This window comes from Amphiura filiformis, chromosome 16 (assembly GCF_039555335.1).
Source record: "Amphiura filiformis chromosome 16, Afil_fr2py, whole genome shotgun sequence".
NCBI lineage: Eukaryota > Metazoa > Echinodermata > Ophiuroidea > Amphilepidida > Amphiuridae > Amphiura > Amphiura filiformis.
Window position 1 is genome coordinate 16,468,916 of NC_092643.1, and position 20,218 is coordinate 16,489,133.

Consider the following 20,218-nt stretch of genomic DNA (forward strand, 5'->3'; position numbering starts at 1 on the left):
TATTTCTATTAAGATGTATTGATGTCTTGCCTTCATAAAAATGTATACTTTTATATGCCTTGCGCGAATAATTACAAAGTTATTGCACTTTTACTACATGCATGTCTGAGAGTACACATCCTCATTCTATTAACACACTCATAGAAATTGTTCGTTGGCATTACTCAGTAAGTTGATGTAAGTCGTTGCGTCAACGCGTACAATGCCAACGCGTACAATTTTGAGTAACGCTGACTCGATATCATTATGTTGGTCGCACTCATTTGCACTTACTTTATTGAGTTGTTACAACTCAGAAAATGAAGCTAGCCTAGGTTAGCATAATTTTCTGGTGCTATAGTATACAACATTTTGCACTGATTACAAAAATAAATACTAGTAGGCCTACGCGGTGCGGCGCGCTATGTCCGCAGATTTGCGTAGCGCCATGATTGCGAATGTATTTTATTATTGGAATTCACTTTGAATGTGACGGCAAAGTAACAAACACGCCTCTTCAATAATGTCCGACCGTGATGTCGTAAAACTATGGAATTCGGGAAGAGGAGAGGAGGATGGAGACATGAATAAAGGACTCTAAGAATTATTGTAAAATCTTCGCTTGATGGTGTGATTTTTGATGTCTAAGACTAAAGAAAAACTATAACATTTTATAGTTTTACTAAGAGAAAAGCCGGCAAGCACGTAACAAGTTACAATAACTCAACTAATTGGTTCTTTGAACCTTGTTTATTTTCTAAGTTCCCTGAACTTGAATTCAGAAGTTGGCATTACTTAAAAGTTGACGCAACGACTTACATCAACTTTTTAAGTAATGCCAACAAAGTTGATTAGTTGACGGAACTTTTTGAGCTTTTTCAGCGTTTTTTAAGTTCGGATAACTAAAATGAATTTTGTTTTGGCAACTTTTACACTATTTTTGAGTTGTCCAAACTTACTCCTTTTGACTTGCGCCAACAAGGCGAACAAGTCATTTCTATGAGTGCATGGTTAAGGAACATGGGAGGCAAATTGTTCGCCTAGCTTAAAGGTTTCAGAAAAAGAATTGTTTGCGTCATCTGCGATGTCTAGTTAGCATGTTACACAGCAAAGAGTTAAAAGATATATAGGATTCAATGGCATTTGTATTTATTTATCATTTATCTTCTGAACTTTATATTGCGGATAGAAAAACTATTTTCTTCCTGAATCTCCTTTGCCTCCATTTTTACAAAAATCGCAGCAACTTTAATTTGTACCCCTGTACAACATGAAAATATTATTGGCTTGTTGATGTTGAGCCTTATAACTTGGTTACTACATGTCCTACGCGCACATTATGTTGCATTTTTGTGATCCTCAGGCCCAGACGAATAATGTGATATGTTTTTAGTGAATTTGGAGCATGTTGAATTTTTGTGCCCTATATGATCCTGTAGGAGTTTTGGGTGTCTTTAATTATTAATAATTCTATAATATAGCAAGCCAGAATTCAAGAGTGCGTGGCATATCCCCCGTACTTTGTTCGAGGAAACCCCTCCCCATCGATGAGATGATGATCATGATGATGATGATGATGATCATGATGATAATCATGATGATAATGGTGATGATGTTGATAATGGTGAGATGATGACAATAATGACGACGACGACGACGATGATAATGATGATGATGATGATGATGATGATGATAATGGCAATAATGACGACGACGACAATGGTGACAATAATGACGACGACAACGATGATAATGATGATGATGATGATGATGATGATGATGATGATGATGATGATGATGATGAAAATTATTTTCTCATTACATATTACAGGTTCGCAGTAGGTTCGCATCTGGTGATGTGGCAGGTGCCGTGGAAGCCTCCAGGTCTGCGAAATGTTGGTCTATCGCCGGTTTGGTCACTGGAATCGTTTTTCAAGTTATTGGAATCGTACTCTTAATCATATATGCTGTAGTCGGGTTTTCTTTTGCTTTTGCATATTCGGATAGAACTTAGATAAAATAAAACTTAACTCAAATAATAATATTGATTAATTTGGCAATATTTAGAGTGCTTGCATTCTGCAAACACATTTTCTATTCTATTTTATTACTAATTATTAAAATTTACATAAAATAGTAACATCTTAGCCTATACTCGAGATTCGGAATGCTTATAATTATACTTGTGCCAAGTATTTTGAACTGAGATTGCATAAAACATGCAAAATTGCTTCTACCTCAAAACATTGCCAAATATAGAATTTCACCTTTATTGTTAAATTAGGTTCAACTAAAGGATTAGGATTGGAATGTTTCATTTGGTAAAACAGGTTAATATTTTAGACCTACTTAACGGGAAATAAAAGTGAAAATTTCATATTTGTTAATTTTTTGAAAAAAAAAGCCCCAAACTCTTAATTATTTTGCATGTTTTCCTGACAACAACTTAGCACAAGTCTAAGCATTCAAAACCACGTGTATAAAATATCACTCTCAATTTCTGTCTTTTGCCTTATTCTAATAATTATGACAGATAGGTCCAACTAAAGGATTATGATTGAGCTAAATTTTATTTATACTAGTACTGTATTGAAATGCCCTGGCCTGCGGGTGTCTTCCTATTATTTCTGGTTTTAGTGTTTCTTATCTTTGTATGGTAAATAAGCTTGACTTTGGCGATGCAATTCCGGCAACTCTGCATCGCCAGTGACCTGGACTTACATGTTGACCTGGACGAATGATTGACAGCTTGCGACGCGATCCGGACCTCTTATTTAGGGGACTATCAATACAGGGTAAGGTGTATCGGTGGTGGTGGTGGTGGTGGTGAGGGGAGGGGGTCATACAATTTTCGTTGCCGAAATAGTGGGGGGGTCGCAATTTTATTGACGCCGACTTTTTGGGACCCCCCTTCCGAAGAAAATGATAGCCCCCTTACAGTGCTACACAGGGCGCATATCCTGATTCGGCGTACTTTTGGTAATTTTCTAGTTGTAGAAACCAAATTATCCCTGCTTTTCTTTCTGTTTTGATGTATTCTGGTTACCAAATTATAGCGCTAGTTAACTGTCTTAATTTTCCTTTGCGTTCCCCTCTCATGACTGCTCAGTTGCGTCTCCTTCTGTGGTTCGTAAAATAATACGGCGGAAGGGAGACGCACCAGCAGGATAGAGACGGGGACCTGGCGACGCATCTAGTCTCCGCGGGGACGGATCCGTCGCCGGCACCGTCGCCACTCTCCTATTGGTTGGTGCTGTTCAGCTAGCATTTGAGCATGTTCACGTGAGGAGAGGTCTCAATCCTGTCAGCTAGTGGATGTCACTTATGATTTGGAGCTCGTTTAGTTAGCAGTTTAGCACGTACCTTTTCTATGTTACTTTATATTTAGAGACATGACTTCATATATCGGTAGTACGATAGGTTCATTATTTGATGAATAAATCGTGTTATTTAAATGTTTCGTGATTATAATTCAATTCCGTTTGTCGTTTTGCTCCATGTTTTCTGTTCTCTGTGTTTATGTTGTGTATCAGCAATCAAGCATCATCCATATACCACACCCTGAATAAATCATTAAAATTCTGGAATCGGGAGTGGTACCTCTGTATAAATTGTGATATAATTGAAGACCGTATTGAAAAGACTAGTTAGCGTATGACGTCCTGTCAACCTGACCAAAAATGCCGTACTGCGCAGGTTAGTAAACATTTACGCTGCTCCTTTGCCCTGGCGCCAGACGCAAACTAGTCCTTTTTTTAATTCGGTCTTCAATAAAAGATACACTTTGTTCTGCTTGCAAAAAGACCAATAACATCGTGTATTGATATGGCGTACACGCAGTTGGAAGCAGCTCCTATGCGAAACTTGTCAAAACCTTTAACACTGTCGACCACAACATTTTATTACATAAAGTTGGAATATTATGGATAGCTATGGATTTAGAGGAGACGTTTGAAAATGCTTTAAGGGGGTACTACACCCCTGGCCAATTTTGTGCCTATTTTTGCATTTTTCTAAAAAATTATAGCGCATTAGTGACAAGTAAGATATGTATATTATAGGGGCAAGGACTACAATTACTGCACTGAAAATTCAACAACTCAAGGCTAGTAGTTATTGATTTATTGATCAAATATTGGTTTTCCCTCATTTTTGACTGTAACTCCACAACTGTTGTCTGTGCTGAAATAAAATTTCCAGTGCAGTAGTTGTAGTCCTTGCCCCTATAATATACATATCTTACTTGTCACCAATGCGCTATAATTTTGGAGAAAAATGCAAAAATAGGCACAAAATTGGGCAGGGGTGTAGTACCCCCTTAAAGATTACTTACATTATAGAAAACAGTATGTGTATTTACAACTATTAAAGATTGTTTTTTACAAAACCAATTGGAGTAGTAAAAACAATCTTTAACAATTAAACAATAACACATCTGATGAATCTCTACAGTATGTGTATTACAATTCTTGTAAATCTCAATATAAAGATATAAATATGTGGAGTACACCATGGCTCCATCCTAGGCCCATTATTATTCATTTTATATGTTAATGACATCATGAGATCATAAATACTTCCACCATTCTAAAATTCGTCTTAAAAAACTCGTACTACTTTAACTTACTCACATAAGGACATAATATCTAAATACGATCTTGTCAACAATGAATTAAAAGCAATCAACAATTGATTCAAATATTTTTGCTTGACAAATCCATTAAATGAGTACTCACGACTCTTTCTTTTTTCTTCTTTTTTTTGACAGCCGACTTTATTCAAAGTTTCTTATTACATATTACTGCCACTTACTCAGTGACCTTAATGTACATTGTCCTGTATTTTATTTATTAGTGTTAATGACAAGCATTTATAATAGAATTTATACAAGGATTGAAGAACAAGCAAATCAATTTACTGTGAGAAAAAAAATACACAGGGGTAAAGAGCGCTGCAGACTCCGTATTGTACTTACAAGATTGTAAAATCTGTAAAATGCGTTGGAAGTAGAATTTATTTCTGCACATTTTGACACCTCATAGTAGCAATTGACTAAATATTGACGTCACAGCGTACATTTAAATCAATGTAACACAAGACTTGAAAGTTGCAGTAAATTGTATTGATTTTGTATTCAGTGTAATGGAAGGAAATCTGTGTAATGATATCCGAGTGTTTTTGTTTTGTAAAAATTTGTATGTAAGTGCAACTTTCAAATCTGGACATCACTACAATCAATTGACCGGTCCGGTGTTAAAATGTTTTTTGGGCTATCGTATCAAATGAGGTGTCAAAATACGCAGAAATAAATTCTGCTTCCAACGCATTTTACAGATTTGTTTTTGAATAATGGCCATTATTTAAGGGGGTTAGTTACTTTTTTTGAGATGTTTATTTGGTATTCATCATAATCATTTGTAAAGACGAAATATTTGAGACGTTTCAGTTTGGAGCATTTTGAAAATTTGACCTATGACATTGTTATTGTATCCTTTGACCTATACGACCAGGAGATACATGACCATTGACTATTTTGTTCCTTGGGATCAAACGAACAACGATCAAAGCATTTTCAAATTTAATTCTCCATGTGACATTTGGCTTCAATAACTTAATTTACTCAAGGGTGCCTCTTTGGCATCCAACAGATTCTGAATCTACACATCCTCCTCTAATACTGTGAGCAACAAAACAATGCCATTAGTACGCAACTTTACGGCTCTATCTTCGACTAAATTTCAATAAAATCTAAGTGTATGGTTATTTGAACTACCTTCCAAAATGTAACGGTCAATTAACCATGAAATTAATATAATTCCTCCCTCCTCCTTTTCCAACCATCGAGACACCCCTGAACATTCGTCTACAGTGTAAAGAGAAAACCTATTTGTGGTGTCATCAAGCATAATCAGTCCGAGGTCGGATATATTCAATTGTCAGTTTCTTATAGGATTGTAAACTGAAATCTCATTGAATTTGGACAACCAGTTCAAAAGATATGAGCAGTTAAAGAGTTTCCAAAACAATAGGAAACAATGTAGAAAAGTGTAATTTGATGATTTTCTCCACTGTTATTTTTACATGTGTTTATATTTAGATTACGTGGCTAATATCCTTTTCCAAAATCTATATTATCTTGCATGAATACTTGTATAAGAAGTTACATCACTTTTGTAATTCATGTATTTTTAAGAGTACACAGTAGTCCTTAAGTAAGTTGATATTTGCATATGAATGCCTTCTGAAGAGAGCATTGTTCAGTACTCCACAAGCCGACATTTTGCCCCTGTCGGCTCAACATCACGCAATCTTCTTCTGTATTACGTTTTCCATTGTCTGGTTCCTTGTTACCCTTCCAGTTTGCGTAAGAACCAAGGACTGAACCATCATCACTCCATGTGTATGTACCCTCTGTCGTCCTGTCGTTCAATCCAACCCACACCTGCAAGATAGTATATGGGATGTACCATTAGATATTATCGGGGGTCTAGTGAGTTAGGGTCAGACTAGCCCATTTTGCCCATTTTTCATACACTGGCTATTACATTTAAGCATAAAACGCTGATCAATTTGTATTAATTTGTGTGCAATTTATAGATTTTCACATCTGATATCTGATTACCCACTTTTTGACGCAAAAAATAAAAACCTTCATACCTTTTATTTTTTTATATTTTCCCATGTAAACTTATTTCATGCAAGACTAATTAAATAAAGAAATAAAAATCATGGACTTCTCCGTAGTCCACTTGCCCATTTTTCATACACTGGCTATTACATTTAAGCATAAAACGCTGATTTGTATTAATTTGTGTGCAATTGATAGATTTTCACATCTGATATTTTCAGTCACCATACTCCCTCTGATTGTTAGCTTCCCAAGGGGCCTACTTAATTTGGGTTACGGTTAAGATTCTTAACACGGGACTCTATGGAGAGTTATGCCAATATCTGGCCTAACTAAAATTGACCATGATGTAATGCATCTTTAAATGGATCTGGCGTGTGATTGGTCGCCCAGATCTCGCTATTGTTTAAATCCTCCGGGCACGTGCTATTACCATTAACTACATCGTACACATCAATCTATGGACTTTGCGGCACGTTTTAGGTGGCGCGAAAGTTTTACAGTGGTGCATGGACGTACACGTACATTTAGCGCGTCGATGTACTACCATGCTTAGTACTTGCGGTTAAATTGGATTGATAAACAAGTATGATTGACAGTGTGTTTTAGAGACCAAAGTCCCGGAGTTCTGCTTAAAATCCAATGTACATTGTCGGATTTTTTACTGGTAGATTCCAAAACCAGAATTGTTTAGCATTGAAGTGAGCCATTATAATTATGCAAAATATGTGGCAATCGATAACTTTTATTGTCACTAATCATCTAATCAAAGTATTCTATACTTTGATCTAATTATATAAATTCTTTATGACCATTTTACTATTGAACAATTTAATTTTAACATGTTTAATAAACATCAGTATAATTTAGAGTTCAACGGAATGCGTTCATCATGATTAAATAATAATAACATATTTTTATCAAAATTCGACAATGGCATAGTCTAGTGATTTTTCCGCTGGCTTTGGGGGCAAATTTTTTTGTTGAAGTTGTCTTCATCAATTTTGATGTACACATTTATACAGAGTTGGGTAGGGATTTTTTTTTACTCATCAGTGAGGCCAATTTTTGGGCATAGTGGGCAAAGTCCGCCCCTCCCCCGATAAAATCTAATGGTAGGTCCCTAAGAGGGAAAATTGGTGACCTCTGGTTAGCAACCGAGGGGCGTTAATCCGTTCTTAAAAGTAGAGAATACATATTTTTAAAGCCAACATGTATAAACTTTTTACATGGATTTGGTTAATTTTTTCTTTCGAATCTGATTTTTTTGGGCATATCGTAATCATGGTAATGTTTGCACATGTTTTAACTTATACTTTAATTGAAATCGATCAAGTATGCTGTGTTTGTATGTTTCTAGAACAACAGAGCAATTTTGAATTTATGGCAAAATAATCATGACATTAAGTCGCCATTAATATCTCTACATTCTAACCAGCCAAGATACAGGTGGGGTTCCTTTCATTTTACCTGATTTATTTGTTGATTATAAAATGGACAGAAAACCTTCTGGACAGTTGATACTAATATTATTTCATAATATTTGGCATAGAATAAAGAAATTATTATCTTTTTAAAATCGAAATCGTATATTATGACTTTAAAATGTATTTCTGTGCGTGAGCCCGGAGAGGTGTCAGAGAGAGATGTGCCCGGAGTGGGTGTCTGAAGATAATGCACCCTTGAGTTTTTGCTTTTTTTTTCAAATGATCGGGCCATTTGGTACACATTTTCATACTATCACTGGTTATAGTTATATAGTATAAACATACCTCAGACTTGAGCGATAAGGCTGTCTTTTTTTCCTTCAAAATGAAGTCCCAATTGAAGCCATTTGGTGCATATTTTTACTATGATATTCTGCTTGCTCGAAATCGAGCAACATTGTGCTTGTGATTTTATAGTAAAAGTTGCCCAAATGTGTAGGGGACATTTGATAATTATTGTGTCCCCGGATTGTGTCCTCACTTGAAAATCGGGATTGTGTTCTCCCAGGATTGAAACCCTTGATAGCACGAAAAAGCGCATGAAAATTAACTTACATTGGCACCTGTCAGGTTGAGACCGATGAAGTCATTCTCTCCTGCGGAATGAATACTAGTGAGGTTGCCGCCGCTGACAAGTCCGATACAGTGATCCCGCGCGGCAGTCCATGCGAGCTGATCTGTGATCTTAATGTAACATGAATTTTCGTACTCGCTCCAATTTAAGGTGCATGCAGCTGTGTGATTTAATGAAAAGGGGGATAACAAGGGGTCAGGATACATTTCTGGATGCAACGTTCCCGGAACCACCGCTAGGTGGCAGCACACGACGACACTTTTGATGGAACACCTTAATTACTTTCATATTATGGAAAAACAAGGTAATGCTCTGAGATACCCGAGATATCTATGATGAAGCCACAATTTTGACACTGTAGCGTATGGAATGCCTTAGAATGGTTTCAAAAGGGTTGGAAACGTTGATATATATACAAAACAGCATAGATCTGGGCCAAAAAACTGCATTTAATCGACAGATCTAATAGACCCGTGACGTCTGCGTGACGTCACGGGTCTATACATGTACAGGTAGCCGGGTATAGCCCCTTCATCTTTCCAGACACCACCAACGGCATCTATCTCTAGTTCCGAAAAACTCTGGATTTATAGTATCTCGAATGTGTGCCACAGGCTGGGAAACTGATTATTATGCTGAGCTTGAACGAGAGCATCTATAGCTTGGCAAATGAGATGGTTTACCATGTGGCGTAACAGGGGAAGGCACTTGCCCGCAATCGAGTTGTAAATTTAGAAAATCCCATAGCAAAATTGCCAAGAAACGGATTGTGATCACAATCAGGTCTGTTGCCCCTATCATGGTTGGTGCCCACAATAGGATGATTCACGCTACACCACTTTTACTTTTAAATATTGGACAAGTGTAATTGTCATCATTTAAATAATTGAGTTAAATGTGTCTCGTAAAACTTAAATAAGTGTTATTGTGTATATATTTACAGATGAAATTTATCGTTTTATTGACATGTCCGAATCTATAAATTCTCAAAGATATTCATCCTACCATTTCAATTTTATTATTTATTATCTTTACCCAGGGTATACCCGAATCAGCTTAAAGCTGTTCTAACCGGGGCCCTGCAATATACAATTAAGTTACAACAATATTAAAAGACACTCTTATAAAATATAGTAATTATACATAAAAACACATGATTTAGATATAATATACAAACAATTATGGCACGTAATTTCATATAATCATAGGTATATACAACTTTTAAAAACATCAAATCAAGCGAATATGCAATCTACTTTAGATGGCTACTTTTATACATTGTCTTAAACGACTGAACATTGACAGCATTTCTAGTAGGCGGGTCAATATTATTCCACAACTTAACGCCACTATAGCTGAACGAAAATTTAAAAGACTCGATGTCAGTACCATGAACAATGGGTGGAAGAGCTAGCAAATCAGCTGCAGCTTGCCTCGTAACACGATCGTGATTGTCACGCACATAATTAAACATATTATTTAAATACTGTGGAGCGAGACCATTAAGACATTTATAAATCATTAGAACTTTGAAATAATTATTACGATCTGATAGCCGTGACCACCTTAGCTCTTGAAACATATAATTAGATGGAGTGTAGTAATTAACACCTAAGATCACTCGCGCACATCGCTTTTGTATTACATCAAGTCTATGACAATCTTCTTTAAAACGACCATACCATGCTAAGCTACAATAATCAAAGTGAGGTTGAACCATACTTTTATAAAGAACATTTAAAGTATCAACATTAAGATATGGTTTAACACGACGTAACAAAGCAAGTTTACAAAAACATTTCGAACAACATTATTAACTTGCTTATGCCATTTTAATTGATTATCAATTACAACACCCAAGCATTTAAAATTATCAACACATTCAAGATCATTACCATCAATTCTAACAGAAAAGCATGATTTTTGTCTTATCAGAGTTAAGGAACATCTTATTCGTACGCATCCAAATCATTCAAGCAGAGCAAACCCGTAACAAATATGTAACATTTTTACTTACTTGTATCGCAGTTGGTTCCAGTGTATCCAGCAGCACATGTACAGGTATAGGAATCTACTCCATCTATACAACTACCTCCATTTTGACATGGGTTAGGGCTGCAATCATTGGTATCTGACAATAAATATGGACAAGTGTACTTGTCATCATTTAAATAATTGAGTTAAATGTGTCTCGTAAAACCTAAGTAAGTGTTATTGTGTATATATTTCCAGATGAAATTTATCGTTTCATTGACATGTCCGAATCTATGAATTCTCAAAGATATTCATCCTACCATTTCAAGCAGAGCAAACCCGTAACAAATGTGTGACATTTTTACTTACTTGTATCGCAATTGGTTCCAGTGTATCCAGCAGCACATGTACAGGTATAGGAATCTACTCCATCTGTACAGCTACCTCCATTTTGACATGGGTTAGGGCTGCAATCATTGATATCTGAAAATAAATATTGGACAAGTGTAATTGTCATCATTTAAATAATTGAGTCAAATGTGTCTCGTAAAACCTAAGTGTTATTGTGTATAATATAATTTCCAAATGAAATTTATCGTTTCATTGACATGTCCGAATCTATGAATTCTCAAAGATATTCATCCTACCATTTCAAGCAGAGCAAACCCGCAACAAATGTGTGACATTTGTACTTACTTGTATCGCAATTGGTTCCAGTGTATCCAGCAGCACATGTACAGGTATAGGAATCTACTCCATCTGTACAGCTACCTCCATTTTGACATGGGTTAGGGCTGCAATCATTGATATCTGAAAATAAATATTGGACAAGTGTAATTGCCATCATTTAAATAATTGAGTTAAATGTGTCTCGTAATACCTAAGTAAGTGTTATTGTGTATAATATAATTTCCAGATGAAATTTATCGTTTCATTGACATGTCCGAATCTATGAATTCTCAAAGATATTCATCCTACCATTTCAAGCAGAGCAAACCCGCAACAAATGTGTGACATTTTTACTTAGGGGTGGTGCAATAATTATGTGTACCCCAGGGTGGTGAATTCTCAAAATGGTCTGCCAAAATCGCTTGCCCCCCCCTTTGGCCGTGCCAAAAATCTTTGCCCCCTTTCGATGTGCCAAAAACCTCTGCCCCCTTTTGATGTGCCAAAAAATCTTTGCCCCCCCCTTACACATGCAAGATTTGGGGGAACCCAAATTTAAAACCTTAAATTGTCTTATCATATAATGCGAGCTGGAAATTTTGCATATTTGAACGTGTTCGTAACGTTTTCCTACGCCTTTTTAGGGCGTAATATAGAAACGGTGCCCAAAATATCTGTGCTAAAAATTGCTTGCCCCCCCCCTTTCGACCTGCCAAAAATCGCTTGCCCCCCCTTTTGGCTTGCCAAAAAATCTTTGCCCCCTATATAATTCACCACCCCGGGGTGCACATAATTATTGCACCACCACTCACTTGTATCGCAATTGGTTCCAGTGTATCCAGCAGCACATGTACAGGTATAGGAATCTACTCCATCTGTACAGCTACCTCCATTTTGACATGGGTTAGGGCTGCAATCATTGATATCTGAAAATAAATATTGGACAAGTGTAATTGTCATCATTTAAATAATTGACTTAAATGTGTCTCGTAAAACTTAAGTGTTATTGTGTATATATTTGCAGATGAAATTTATCGTTTCATTGTCATGTCCGAATCTATGAATTCTCAAAGATATTCTTCCTACCATTTCAAGCAGAGCAAACCCGCAACAAATGTCTGACATTTTTACTTACTTGTATCGCAGTTGGTTCCAGTATATCCAGCAGCACATGTACAGGTATAGGAATCTACCCCATCTGTACAGCTACCCCCATTTTGACATGGGTTAGGGCTGCAATCATTGGTATCTGAAAATAAATATTGGACAAGTGTAATTTTCATCATTTAAATAATTGAGTTAAATGTGTCTCGTAATACCTAAGTAAGTGTTATTGTGTATAATATAATTTACAGATGAAATTTATCGTTTCATTGACATGTCCGAATCTATGAATTCTCAAAGATATTCATCCTACCATTTCAAGCAGAGCAAACCCGCAACAAATGTGTGACATTTTTACTTAGGGGTGGTGCAATAATTATGTGTACCCCAGGGTGGTGAATTCTCAAAATGGTCTGCCAAAAATCGCTTGCCCCCCTTTGGCCGTGCCAAAAATCTTTGCCCCCTTTCGATGTGCCAAAAACCTCTGCCCCCCTTTTGATGTGCCAAAAAATCTTTGCCCCCCCCTTACACATGCAAGATTTTGGGGAACCCAAATTTAAAACCTTAAATTGTCTTATCATATAATGCGAGCTGGAAATGTTGCATATTTGAACGTGTTCGTAACGTTTTCCTACGCCTTTTTAGGGCGTAATATAGAAACGGTGCCCAAAATATCTGTGCTAAAATTGCTTGCCCCCCCCTTTCGACCTGCCAAAATCGCTTGCCCCCCCCTTTTGGCTTGCCAAAAATCTTTGCCCCCTATATAATTCACCACCCCGGGGTGCACATAATTATTGCACCACCCCTTACTTGTATCGCAATTGGTTCCAGTGTATCCAGCAGCACATGTACAGGTATAGGAATCTACTCCATCTGTACAGCTACCTCCATTTTGACATGGGTTAGGGCTGCAATCATTGATATCTGAAAATAAATATTGGACAAGTGTAATTGTCATCATTTAAATAATTGACTTAAATGTGTCTCGTAAAACTTAAGTGTTATTGTGTATATATTTGCAGATGAAATTTATCGTTTCATTGTCATGTCCGAATCTATGAATTCTCAAAGATATTCATCCTACCATTTCAAGCAGAGCAAACCCGCAACAAATGTCTGACATTTTTACTTACTTGTATCGCAGTTGGTTCCAGTATATCCAGCAGCACATGTACAGGTATAGGAATCTACTCCATCTGTACAGCTACCCCCATTTTGACATGGGTTAGGGCTGCAATCATTGGTATCTGAAAATAAATATTGGACAAGTGTAATTGTCATCATTTAAATAATTGAGTTAAATGTGTCTCGTAATACCTAAGTAAGTGTTATTGTGTATAATATAATTTACAGATGAAATTTATCGTTTCATTGACATGTCCGAATCTATGAATTCTCAAAGATATTCATCCTACCATTTCAAGCAGAGCAAACCCGCAACAAATGTGTGACATTTTTACTTAGGGGTGGTGCAATAATTATGTGTACCCCGGGGTGGTGAATTCTCAAAATGGTCTGCCAAAAAATCGCTTGCCCCCCTTTGGCCGTGCCAAAAATCCTTGCCCCCCTTTCGATGTGCCAAAAAAACCTTTGCCCCCCCCTTTTGATGTGCCAAAAAATCTTTGCCCCCACATGCAAGATTTGGGGAACCCAAATTTAAAACCTTAAATTGTCTTATCATATAATGCGAGCGCAGCGATCAGGAAATTTTGCATATTTGAACGTGTTCGTAACGTTTTCCTACGCCTTTTTAGGGCGTAATATAGAAACGGTGCCCAAAATATCTGTGCCAAAAATTGCTTGCCCCCCCCCCTTTCGACCTGCCAAAATCGCTTGCCCCCCCTTTTGGCCTGCCAAAAATCTTTGCCCCCCCATATAATTCACCACCCCGGGGTGCACATAATTATTGCACCACCACTTACTTGTATCGCAATTGGTTCCAGTGTATCCAGCAGCACATGTACAGGTATAGGAATCTACTCCATCTGTACAGCTACCTCCATTTTGACATGGGTTAGGGCTGCAATTATTGATATCTGAAAATAAATATTGGACAAGTGTAATTGTCATCATTTAAATAATTGAGTTAAATGTGTCTCGTAAAACTTAAGTGTTAATGTGTATATATTTGCAGATGAAATTTATCGTTTCATTGACATGTCCGAATCTATGAATTCTCAAAGATATTCATCCTACCGTTTCAAGCAGAGCAAACCCACAACAAATGTGTGACATTTTTACTTACTTGTATCGCAATTAGTTCCAGTGTATCCAGCAGCACATGTACAGGTATAGGAATCTACTCCATCTGTACAGCTACCTCCATTTTGACATGGGTTAGGGCTGCAATTATTGATATCTGAAAATAAATATTGGACAAGTGTAATTGTCATCATTTAAATGATTGAGTTAAATGTGTCTCGTAAAACCTAAGTAAGTGTTATTGTGTATATATTTACAGATGACATTTATCGTTTTATTGACATGTCCGAATCTATGAATTCTCAAAGATAATCATCCTACCATTTCAAGCAGAGCAAACCCGCAACAAATGTGTGACATTTTTACTTAGGGGTGGTGCAATAATTATGTGTACCCCCGGGGTGGTGAATTCTCAAAATGGTCTGCCAAAAATTGCATCCCCCCCTTTGGCCGTGCCAAAAAAATCTTTGCCCCCCCCTTTCGATGTGCCAAAAAACCTTTGCCCCCCTTTTGATGTGCCAAAAATCTTTTGCCCCCTTACACATGCAAGATTTTTGGGAACCCAAATTAAAACCTTAAATTGTCTTATCATATAATGCGAGCGCAGCGACAGGAAATTGCATATTTGAACGTGTTCGTAACGTTTTCCTACGCCTTTTTAGGGCGTAATATAGAAACGGTGCCCAAAATATCTGTGCCAAAAATTGCTTGCCCCCCCTTTCCACCTGCCAAAAATCGCTTGCCCCCCCCCCTTTTGGCCTGCCAAAAAATCTTTGCCCCCCCTATAATTCACCACCCCGGGGGTGCACATAATTATTGCACCACCCCTTACTTGTATCCACTGAACAGATTCATCAGGTTTGTAGATAAATAGATAAACAATTTTCATGTAAACCAAACCAAATTTTACTCACGAGTTTGACGGTTTCGCTTTTCATGGACGAAAAGCATCATCAGAATATTGATTGATGATCAGTTCTTCCGGTTGGACGAATTCCGACCACAGAGGGTGTAGAATTGTCACTCAGTAGAGGATCATATACGTGACTTAGATGTGAAAGAATATGAAGAGAAATTATCTGAGATGCTCAATGATAAAAGAACTTATGAAACCCTCGCCGCTGATCCTACACAGCGCTTTAAAAGAGACTTAGTGGCTATATTGAGTAGGTTAAAGAAGGAAGGTAAAATCAACAGATCTCAGTATGATCTCCTTTTTCCCACGGCGGAAAACATCCCTAGGATCTATGGTACGCCGAAGATCCATAAGCCTGGAAATAAAGTCAGACCCATAGTTGACTACACGGGTACCATCGGTTACCAAACGTCCCGTGCCCTAGCTGACATCTTGTCTGCCCTTGTTGGTGGATCTGAATATCATGTGCAAAACTCTAAACATTTAGCTGAGGGTTTAGCTGAGGTTATGGTAGAAGAGGAGGAGATATTTAACTCACATGATGTGGTATCTATGTTTACCAACACCCCCATTGAACAATCACTCCAAGTTATAAAATCACGTTTGGAAAATGACCCCACCTTGAAAGACAGGACTTTACTCTCGGTTGATGATGTTTTGGAACTATTACAATTCATCCTCACAACTACTTATTTTCTGTTTCGTGGCACTATTTACAAACAACTTTTTGGTGCTGCCATGGGAAGTCCCGTATCCCCGGTCGTAGCCAATCTCTATATGGAATTTCTAGAACAAAAGGCCATAGCATCTGCCCCGCTCACATGTAAGCCGAGATTATGGAAGAGATACGTGGATGATATCCTAGAAATAGTTCACAAAGACCAAGTCGACGATCTCACAGAGCACCTCAATCAGAGTGATCCCACGGGGAACATAAAATTTACCTATGAAAAAGAGCAGGAGGGCAACATTCCATTTTTGGACACGTTAATTGTACGCAAGCCAGATGGGTCAGTTAAGCTGCTAGTGTATAGGAAGGTTACTCACACTGACCAATACCTCAATTTCAAGTCACATCACCCCCTCCACCAAAAACTTGGCGTGGTCAGGACCCTTTTCGACAGAATGAACACAATCGTAACTGAGGAGGCAGATAAGAAATTAGAGGAAGTTAAGATCAAAGAGGCCCTCAGTCGTTGTGGTTACCCACATTGGTCGTTCAAACAAGTGCAAGAAAAAATTGATAAGAAACAGGCAAAGAAACCTAAAAAGAAAAAGGACAATGACATCCAAACTAAAGGTCTTGTGGTTATCCTATATGTGGAAGGACTTACGGAGAAGGCCAATAGAATTTTCAGAAAACACGGTATCGCAACGGCTATGAAGCCCAACACTAGTCTCAGAAAACTTCTGGTCCACCCAAAGGACAAAATAGATCCTATTAACAGCACGGATTGTGTGTACGAAATACCATGCACTAATTGTAACCAAACATATGTCGGTGAGACCGGAAGAAAATTTGCAACTCGTCTCAATGAACACAAAAAAGAAACCACAAGGGTGGAAAAGTCTAAGCAAAATTACACGCGTCAAACACGTAAACAGTCAGAAACAGAGCAATCAAAATCCGCCATAGCAGACCATGCAGTACAGAAAAACCATGTCATAGACTGGAACAATTCAAAAATCCTTGGCAAGGAGTATAACGCAAACATAAGACGGATCAAGGAGTCCATATGGATTCGGAGAAGAGGACCCAACGTCATGAACAGGGACGACGGGGCCCACCATCTAAGTCACGTATATGATCCTCTACTGAGTGACAATTCTACACCCTCGATCTGTGGTCGGAATTCGTCCAACCGGAAGAAGTGATCATCAATCAATATTCTGATGATGCTTTTCGTCCATGAAAAGCGAAACCGTCAAACTCGTGAGTAAAATTTGGTTTGGTTTACATGAAAATTGTTTACCCTTACTTGTATCGCAGTTGGTTCCAGTGTATCCAGCAGCACATGTACAGGTATAGGAATCTACTCCATCTGTACAGCTACCTCCATTTTGACATGGGTTAGGGCTGCAATTATTGATATCTGAAAATAAATATTGGACAAGTGTAATTGTCATCATTTAAATAATTGAGTTAAATGTGTCTCGTAATACCTAAGGGGTGGTGCAATAATTATGTGTACCCCAGGGGTGAATTATAGGGGGGCAAAGATTTTTGGCAGGCCAAAGGGGGGGCAAGCATTTTTGGCAGGTCGAAAGGGGGTCAAGCGATTTTTGGCAGGTCGAAAGGGGGGCAAGCAATTTTTGGCACAGATATTTTGGGCACCGTTTCTATATTATGCCCTAAAAAGGCGTAGGAAAACGTTACAAACACGTTCAAATATGCAAAATTTCCTGCTCGCTGCGCTCGCATTATATGTTAAGACAATTTAAGGTTTTAAATTCAGGTTCCCCAAAATCTTGCATGTGTAAGGGGGGCAAAGATTTTTTGGCACGTCAAAAGGGGGCAAAGGTTTTTGGCACGTCGAAAGGGGGCAAACGTTTTTGGCACGGCCAAAGGGGGGGGCAAGCGATTTTGGCAGACCATTTGAGAATTCACCCCAGGGTACACATAATTATTGCACCACCCCTAAGTAGGTGTTATTGTGTATAATATAATATACAGATGAAATTTATCGTTTCATTGACATGTCCGAATCTATGAATTCTCAAAGATATTCATCCTACCATTTCAAGCAGAGCAAACCCGCAACCCCGGGGTCACTCCCATTGTGGCCTGTACACCATCCGCGATAATGAAAACGCGTAAAAGGGTCGTTTTTCGTGGGTAGGCACGATACGCGCGTATCGCGTTTAGGGTGTCAAAAACATGAAAAATGGAAAAAGGGTAGCAAAATTGCAATTTCTAAATACGCGGAAATGAAATTTAGGGTATGAAATTTGATGTTAGGAATGAAATCCCTGTTTAGGGTGTCGTTTTAGCCAAGGGTTAAATCCTTGTTTAGGGTGCTTTTCAAAAGTTGATTATCGCGGATGGTGTACAGGCCACAATGGGGTAAGTGACACCCCGGGCCCGCAACAAATGTGTGACATTTTTACTTAGGGGTGGTGGAATAATTATGTGTACCCCAGGGTGGTGAATTCTCAAAATGGTCTGCCAAAAATCGCTTGGCCGTGCCAAAAAATCTTTGCCCCCTTTCGATGTGCCAAAAAACCTTTGCCCCCCCTTTTGATGTGCCAAAAAATCTTTGCCCCCCCCCCTTACACATGCAAGATTTGGGAGAACCCAAATTTAAAACCTTAAATTGTCTTATCATATAATAATGCGAGCGCAGCGAGCAGGAAATTTGCATATTTGAACGTGTTCGTAACGTTTTCCTACGCCTTTTTAGGGCGTAATATAGAAACAGTGCCCAAAATATCTGTGCCCAAAATTGCTTGCCCCCCCTTTCGACCTGCCAAAAATCGCTTGCCCCCCCCTTTGGCCTGCCAAAAAATCTTTGCCCCCCCTATAATTCACCACCCCGGGGGTGCACATAATTATTGCACAACCCCTTACTTGTATCGCAATTGGTTCCAGTGTATCCAGCAGCACATGTACAGGTATAGGAATCTACTCCATCTGTACAGCTACCTCCATTTTGACATGGGTTAGGGCTGCAATCATTGATATCTGAAAATAAATGTTGGACAAGTGTAATTGTCATCATTTAAATAATTGAGTCAAATGTGTCTCGTAAAACCTAAGTATTATTGTGTATAATATAATATACAGATGAAATTTATCGTTTCATTGACATGTCCGAATCTATGAATTCTCAAAGATATTCATCAAACCATTTCAAGCAGAGCAAACCCGCAACAAATGTGTGACATTTTACTTACTTGTATCGCAATTGGTTCCAGTGTATCCAGCAGCACATGTACAGGTATAGGAATCTACTCCATCTGTACAGCTACCTCCATTTTGACATGGGTTAGGGCTGCAATCATTGATATCTGAAAATAAATGTTGGACAAGTGTAATTGTCATCATTTAAATAATTGAGTCAAATGTGTCTCGTAAAACCTAAGTAAGTGTTATTGTGTATAATATAATATACAGATGAAATTTATCGTTTCATTGACATGTCCGAATCTATGAATTCTCAAAGATATTCATCCCACCATTTCAAGCAGAGCAAACCCGCAACAAATGTGTGACATTTTACTTACTTGTATCGCAATTGGTTCCAGTATATCCAGCAGCACATGTACAGGTATAGGAATCTACTCCATCTGTACAGCTACCTCCATTTTGACATGGGTTAGGGCTGCAATCATTGATATCTGAAAATAAATGTTGGACAAGTGTAATTGTCATCATTTAAATAATTGAGTCAAATGTGTCTCGTAAAACCTAAGTAAGTGTTATTGTGTATAATATAATATACAGATGAAATTTATCGTTTCATTGACATGTTCGAATCTATGAATTCTCAAAGATATTCATCCTACCATTTCAAGCAGAGCAAACCCGTAACAAATATGTAACATTTTTACTTACTTGTATCGCAGTTGGTTCCAGTGTATCCAGCAGCACATGTACAGGTATAGGAATCTACTCCATCTGTACAACTACCTCCATTTTGACATGGGTTAGGGCTGCAATCATTGGTATCTGAAAATAAATATGGACA

The 20,218-nt window shown here is 37.9% G+C and overlaps 2 protein-coding genes across 2 annotated transcripts in view; one reads left to right on the forward strand and one right to left on the reverse strand.

The window, feature by feature from the left end:
• LOC140135642 (proline-rich transmembrane protein 1-like) overlaps positions 1–3,453 on the forward strand; it is a 33,680-nt gene extending 30,227 nt beyond the window's left edge. Inside the window, exon 4 of the mRNA XM_072157215.1 lies at positions 1,811–3,453. Within this exon, the coding sequence (XP_072013316.1) occupies positions 1,811–1,993 (183 nt within the window). The 3' untranslated portion in view covers positions 1,994–3,453. The remainder of the gene's footprint in view (positions 1–1,810) is intronic.
• Positions 3,454–10,677: 7,224 nt separating this feature from the next.
• LOC140172450 (uncharacterized) overlaps positions 10,678–20,218 on the reverse strand; it is a 30,006-nt gene continuing 20,465 nt past the window's right edge. Inside the window, exons 16-24 of the mRNA XM_072195598.1 lie at positions 20,086–20,199; positions 19,755–19,868; positions 19,425–19,538; positions 19,099–19,212; positions 17,504–17,623; positions 14,658–14,771; positions 13,223–13,336; positions 12,121–12,234; positions 10,678–10,799 (exon numbers count right to left, since the gene is read on the reverse strand). Coding sequence (XP_072051699.1) covers positions 10,678–10,799; positions 12,121–12,234; positions 13,223–13,336; positions 14,658–14,771; positions 17,504–17,623; positions 19,099–19,212; positions 19,425–19,538; positions 19,755–19,868; positions 20,086–20,199 — 1,040 coding nt within the window. The remainder of the gene's footprint in view (positions 10,800–12,120; positions 12,235–13,222; positions 13,337–14,657; positions 14,772–17,503; positions 17,624–19,098; positions 19,213–19,424; positions 19,539–19,754; positions 19,869–20,085; positions 20,200–20,218) is intronic.